The sequence below is a fragment of the Bombina bombina genome, chromosome 5 (assembly GCF_027579735.1).
Source record: "Bombina bombina isolate aBomBom1 chromosome 5, aBomBom1.pri, whole genome shotgun sequence".
Lineage (NCBI taxonomy): Eukaryota > Metazoa > Chordata > Amphibia > Anura > Bombinatoridae > Bombina > Bombina bombina.
This window is the reverse complement of record NC_069503.1, coordinates 941957872-941965402: the sequence shown is the minus strand read 5'-3', so window position 1 is coordinate 941965402 and position 7531 is coordinate 941957872. Positions and strand designations below refer to the sequence as shown.

The 7531-nt window shown below is 33.0% G+C and overlaps 1 protein-coding gene across 1 annotated transcript in view; it reads right to left on the bottom strand.

Moving 5' to 3' along the window:
• Nucleotides 1-2427: 2427 nt before the first annotated feature.
• Nucleotides 2428-7531, bottom strand: part of PI15 (peptidase inhibitor 15) — a 96537-nt gene continuing 91433 nt past the window's right edge. Inside the window, exon 6 of the mRNA XM_053715140.1 lies at nucleotides 2428-2722. Coding sequence (XP_053571115.1) covers nucleotides 2587-2722 — 136 coding nt within the window. The 3' untranslated portion in view covers nucleotides 2428-2586. The remainder of the gene's footprint in view (nucleotides 2723-7531) is intronic.

The window sequence follows — 7531 nt, the reverse complement described above, 5'->3', positions numbered from 1 at the left end:
TATATATATATATATATATATATATATATATATATATATATATATATAAATTCAACATATTCATAATACTCTATTTGAAGATCATTGTAATGTGAACTAATTACAGTAAATACACAGTATAACACTTTATTAAATATGAAAATTGCATAAATATGCCTTTTCAAGTTTTCATCTACTTGACAGCAAAGGGTTTAAATGCATATATACAGTATATATATATATATATATATATATATATATATATATATATATATATATATATATATATATATATATATATATATATATGTATACACATGTATTTATGTGTTTATATTTGTATATAAGTCTCTAAATACATATATATACACATATAAATACATAAATACATATGTATACATATATATATATATATATATAACATACATGTACATATTTAGACATGTGTATGTATGTATCTCTATGTTAAAGCCCTTTGCCTGCATTTTCTTTTTCTAACATCAGAGATCTCATATTTTGAGCCATTATAACTTTTTTGTACAATATTTTATTTGAATAATTTTTATTAGAGGTGTTATGTGTAGTTTGTAATGCATGTGTAGTTTGTAATGAATTTTTTATGCTTTATGACACTTTATTGTTTTGTGAAATAGTTAAACAGAGCTCTGAGGTAGCGGTAATCATTCTAGCATAAATCACGATCAAGAGTTTGCAGCTACTTTCAACTTGTAATACAAGCGCAATTTAACTTGCGCACAAATGAACGTGAAAACCCAATATCACTCGCACTTAAACAATAGCGCTCCACTCGTAATCTGGCCCTGAAATGGATGTTAAATAGTCTGTTTCATTGTTGTAATAAAAAAAGCACTAAGCTGTGTCTTATACTTAATAGAAATAATTGCAATATGTATTATTCATCTATTTAAATGGATTTTACCTTTTATTTATTTTTTCCCCGATTTGTGTTGTGCAGTGTGATGCCAAGTTGCAGTTAGGGACAGATAATGTTTTATTAAATTCAATTCACCAATTACTTAACATAAAGATTTGATTTGTTTATTTTTTACAAAAATACATATTTTGCAAGTTTTATTTTTGCTAAATAAACACGTTTACTTCATTTAATTTTCTAATCCATTACTTTCTCCTAGGCTGTTTTTTTTTTAACCAGAAGTCTCTGATCAGTTGCATATATGTAACCCATGAAAAAATGAAATAAAAAGTAGAATAAAAATGTGACTGAAAAGATTCATACTAGGGTATGTATATTTTTTATTTAATAATAAAAAAAAATATGCACAATGCTTCATTTTGTTTTAAGAAACCAGTATTTGTTTTTGCAAAAGACGTGACTGTAAAATTGATGTCCATATACCTTTGACTCTTCCTAAATTTTTGGACAACGATAAAAACATGCAAAGCAATGTTTGAACTGAATCTATGTGAACGACTAAAAAACAGCAGACCTAAAATAGAATTAATCAGTTCTTGCATGATTGCAGATTTTACTGCAAATACATCAGTTCATCAGCGTTCATATCTTTTATAAAATTGTTACTTATAAACTTTCAACCTACCTGATATTTTTGTCATTTAAAATTTTATCAGAAGGAGAAATTTAAGCAACATAAATGAAACTTTGCCACTGTTTATAGACTTCTGCTGGTGCTTTAAACTAATTAGTCTTACACAATAATGCCCAGATTAGGAATAACAGTTTTTAATAAAACAGGTGTAACATGGGTCCATTCAGAATCCAATGTAATTTGCTTAGCTTTAATGATTTATATTAGTCAGCTCTCCATGGGAGGCAATGCCAGGTATTTAGAAAAACAAATTAATTTTACCTTATTTTTTATATGTAATATTTTTTTATTTATAGGATGAAATGGTATCTAAGAATTAAATATCTGACATAATTTATTATGGTGTTTTGGGTGATATATGTAAAATGTTGCATTGATTATATTGTATAAATATACTTATTTGACTTGCTAAGAAGTCAAAGGAATTGAGGTATAATTTGACCAAATATATTTTTTCCTATGTACTAATTATCATTTCAGCAGCCTCATAATGTGACCCATCATAAAGTAGTTAATTACATTTTTTTTTTTAAATATAATCTTATGTTTGTTGGTCTGTAGCACCATAATGGGTTAATCAGCACCATAATAGGTTTATCTATTGTAGTATTTAAATTCCCTTTTCCAAGAAATCTTGGGTGCATAATGAGGACAAAATATAGAATTATAAATACTCAAAGCAACTCATGATCAATATACTACATTCTATTACACTAAATAAGTTACATATCAAATATAAAACCAGTTTATTTCTATTATTTAAACCAATTTAAATCAAAATGGTTCTCAAAGTTTACTTGTAAGTAAACTTAATTAAGTTGAAAATTGAGAGGTCTTTATATAAATAGACTAAACTGTATCAAGGCAAATAGAATCCAATTTTATTAACATTACACTTAGAATTTGTAATGTTTATTCTTATAAGTTATAACCCCAATTAAGCCAGTGAGACATATTAAAAGGAATTTAAAAGAAAACAAATAATTTCGCAGTATAGTGTAATAATTATAAGATCATATCACTTAAACCAGTATAAGTAGTTAGAGGTGACTCCTGGAAAACACTGATTGTCTGTACAAGATCCTCCATAGCTTGGTGGGCATGCAGAGCATGGCACTCCAACCCTATATGGTGCTTCTCCAATCCAGTTACCCCTAAAATAAAATAAAATAAACATTTCTGTTATCCAAAGAAATTGTTATCTGTTATCCAAAGAAATTGTGGTTTGAAGTTTGTTAATTCTCCTCAACTTTTAGAAAGTTCTGTAAAAAACTTAGGGTTTAATAACACTCCTTAGAAAAAAATATTTTTAACAGAATCTAATATCCCTATTAAAGTCTATGGAGAGTTTCGTAGATAAATCATTTAATACCTTTTTCTAAAGGATGGTGAGTAACCACTATATGGTCTCTGGGGCCAATCAGAATTCTTTAGAAAAGTATAACTAATAATTTTCTACCGGGAATCTCCATTTAAGTCTTTTGGGAGTTTTGCAGATAAATCATTTGATATATTTACTTTCATAAGGTGGTTAGAGCCCACAATCCATTATGCATGGGATTCACTTCCTAGCCAGTAGGAGGAGGCAAAGATTCCAACACTTTCAAGATTACTTTATCTTTCCCACCTCACTGGCATACCAGTCTAAATCTTTACTTTCCAGGAGGTGGCTGAAAAAATTAGGTTCTTCTGAATTTTATTGAGAGGGGTTCTCTGACACAGAACTGCTACAGAGAGACAGAGGGGAGACTGTTGTATCGGGCAGTGACCCAATTACTGTCTGTCCTCCCTCTGTTTGTTTGGTACAGGGGAGTTCTTCAAATTTTGCTCCTGGTTTTAAAGATTTTGTGCGTTCTACTGTGTCCATGTTGCCGGCCATGCCTCCTCTAAGTAAGTACTAAAGTCTCTAACCAAACACTTTTATGCTGTTTTTTCAAGTACTTCTGAATCTCACAAAATCAGGACTGCTACACAGTTACTTGCAGACTTGGATTCTACTTCCTAAGATTCATCTTCTGAGAGTGAAGTGCTTGCTGACGATAGGGGACAGTTTTGGATCAATATATTGAATCCTCTTATTTTACGGCTAGTGTGGAACAATGGGAAACAATTCCAAAGGTAGAGGGTGACACTTTTTATTTTGCTAAGAACACTTCTTTCCCTTCAGAAGATAGTACCTCTTTTAAAACAGGAAATTAGAGTCTTTCCATGTAAAATGCCTTTGTTATTAGTATAGCTTGTGTGGCAGTGGCTTTTACTCTGGTATGACAATTTATCTGTCAGATAATTGAAAATTTTCTATGTCGCTTAAAGCTTGTTCTGTAAGCAAATGCCTTTTTTAAACTATCCAGGTATTTGCCATGCTATTGTTGACATTATCAGATTTAATGTTAAGAATATGGCATTGTCAGTTTTGACAAGGAGAACCTTGTGACTCATATCTAGGTACCTGACATGGTTTCAAAGTCTAGGCTTCTATCTCCTACTTTTCAAGATTTTAGAACTGATCTAAATGTTATAATTTCTGCTGCAACTAAAGTTAAAGGAGTTTTTCAACCTCAACACAAGATATTTAAGGGAAGAAATAGAACTTCAAGTTGTTTTTAATCTTTTGGTCAAACTAGGAACCAAGCATCCTCCTCTTCTTCTCAGAAATAAGATACTTCCAGATGTTCCTGGAAATCTACCCTTCAGGGAACAAAACTTAACAGTCACAAAAAGCATTCTTCCACTTCTAAATAAGCATTAAGATGCAACCCCCAGTCCAGATTTGATTATGGTAATAGTAGATTATGCCCTTTCAGAAGGCCTGGTCTCTATCTGTGCAGGATCCTTCGGTGCTTAACTTTGTTTTCTCAGGGCTATAGAATGAATTTCAGATCAAGGCCTCCCAGGGGAAGGATTTCTTCTGTCCCACATTCGAAAGGTCATTGTGCAGGCTGAAGCCTTTTTTTTTTTTCATTTTCCCAAATAAGGCAGGTTTTAATTCCAATCTGTTCATAGTTCCAGAGAAAGATAGAACTTTAGTTTAAGTCTGGATATAAAGAACCTACGCAAATTTCTAAGGGTTCCTACCTTTTAAATGTAAACTAATTGAGTTATTTTTCCCCTTCTCCAACATGGAAAATGTATGTCCACAATAGATTTGAAGGCTGCTTACCTTAACATCCTTTTTCTCAAGAATCATCATCATTTCCTTCATTTTCCTTCCATGACAATCTTTTTCAGTTTGTAGCTTTTCCATTCAGTCTGCTGACTGCTCCCCAAAGTTTAATGAAAGTTCTGGGAATGATCTTGTTCATAATTAAAGCCTAAGGTATTTTGGTTGCTCCTTACCTAGACAATATTTTGGTACAGACTCCATCTTTACTTTTAGCAGTATCTCATAACAACAAACTTTTGTTGTTTTCTTTGCTCTCAGGGCTAAAGAATTAATGTTCTGAAGAGCTCTTTATTTCGTCAATCTAGTCTCCTTTCTAAGAGTCACTATAGACTAGAGAACAATGGGTGTTACCTTGACAGATCAATAAAGAATAAAATTGTAGTCATCATATGTGAAACTTCAGTTTCAATTGAATCCTACTGTAGCTTTATGCATGGAATTTCCAGGTCTGATGATTGCTTTATCAGATTCAATTCCATTAGCACATTTACACATGACACCTCTTCAGTTGTGGTTTATTTGATAGGATGTACATGTCACAAACTACAGTATATTGGCATGACTAGCCGTGACGTTCGTACTAGGATACGAGAACATTTGGGATATATTAAGAATAAGATTGAATGTTCAGAATTGGCCAGACACTTCATTTTTGTACATGGGGGTGATGTGCGCACCTGTGAATGGAATGCAATAGAATCCATAAGTAGACCCCCGAGGGGGGGGGATAAATGGTCAATTCTTGCTAGACAAGAAGTCTATTGGATCAATAAGATGTGCACTTTAACTCCTTATGGGTTTAATTCGGAAAATGACATTATCAACTTTTGGGAATAGGTGTTTTTGCGCTAGCTCCCAACTGTGGATAGTGTGATTGCTGTCTTTTTGTAAATTGATTCTCTTACCAGGGACCAAGTCTAAGTTATGGATGGTAGACTAAATTTATTGATTCATGAGCTATATGAATATAGATACTCAATGAGTGTGATATATTTTGCTAATAGTCAAAACCAATAGTAAGAGGAAACATATAATGCAGCAAAGCTGAGCTGCCCCTTTGTTTGACACTATTTATGTAATTTATTGCTATATATATTTGAGTAATCAATAATTCTATGCTCTGATGTTTGCCTACCCTAAGAACAATAGTCCATTGACCAGGTTTGTTTAATGTGTATATATATATTTTCTTGAAGCTAATCCTAATTCACTTTGCATTTATATGATGGAATAATGTTTGCATTGCTTAAATGGTTAATTTGTTTTCTTGCAAGGGAGGGAAGGGGAAGGGTGTGTTATGTTTTAACCAATAAGGAACATTTTACCTTTGTAAATAAGGGTGACACCTGTACGAATTTATGTCTATGATTACGGCTGCTTTTGGCCGAAACATGTAAGACGTATTTGTCTCTCCACCTATCCTTGATGTTACCTCTATTTGCTTTTAACCTTTTTGGATTTAAATAAAGTTTGGACTTTTATATACCTTCAAATGGGAGCTTTCTGGACTTATTTTTTCTACCTCTTCAGTTATGTATGCTATGTCTGTGGTGCAAACACTACTCTCAGCTTTCTCAAAGGATTCTTTTGGATTCAGCTTCAAGCAATTCTTTATCCTGGTGGATAGAGAACCACCCCATTCCTCAGGGCACATATTTTGTCCGTTCAACCTGGACAATAATATCGACAAAGTCTCGGGTTGGGGTGCAGGTTACCAATAAACATTTTAGTACTTTGTGCTATCTTCAAGCATCTCCAGAGTTGGCCTCTCCTGAAAGAAGATACTTTCCTTCACTTTTAATAAGAGAATGTCACAGGAATAGTATTTATTAATCTCCAAAGGGGAACTTGCAGTTCTCCAGCAATGAATGAAATCTCTTAGACAGAAAAAAATATTTGCATGATTTGTGCTATTCATATCTCAGGGGTAAATCATTGGGAAGCAGATTTTGTTGTCACTCTCTTCATCCAGGGGAATGGTCTTTTAATCTGTAAGTGTTCAGTCAGATTGTAGAATGATAGGGTCTTTCAGGGACCACAATGTTGGCTTCTTATTTGAACAACAAGATTCAAGGGTTCTCAAGTGAAGTTGGCAGATGCTCTAGCAGCTCCCTTACAACTTCAACTTTGCTTTCTTTTTTTCCACCAACAGTTCTTATGTCCAGAGTGATATCCAAGGTCAAACTGCAGCACTCATATGTAGTTTTGATTGCTCCAGTGTAGCCATGCATCACTTGGTACAAGTATCTGATCCTGATGTCCAGTTGCCTTCTGTGACCTCTTACATTAAGGCACAACCTTCTCTCTCAAGGACCTTTCTATCATCAAGATCTTGAATCTCTTAATCAGAAGGCTTGGAGAATGAACACCTAATCCTAAGGCAGTATGGTTTTTAAGATGAATTTCTAGAAACCTTAATTGAAGCTTGAAAGCCTGTCACTAGACAAATATATCTCAAAATTTAGAAAGTTGTTCTGTTTTGGTGTAAGCAAAATGACTTCATTTGGAATTTTTAGAATCCCTCGGAATCTTCCATTTTTGCAAGAGAATTTGGATAAGGATTTATCTGCAAGCTCTTTAAAAGGTCAATTTCTGCTCTGTTAATTTATTTTTCAGGTCAGCATAAAGGCCAAAAGGCTTCAACTGTACTTTAGCTTCTTTGCTAAAGCTCCTGGTTCACAAAGCTTGGAGGAAAGTAATGTATTCCACTCTACCAGATCTGTTTCTACTTCCTGGACTTTTCAAGAATAAAGCTTCTGTTGAACAAATTTGCAAAGCAGCAACATGCCCATCCTTACAT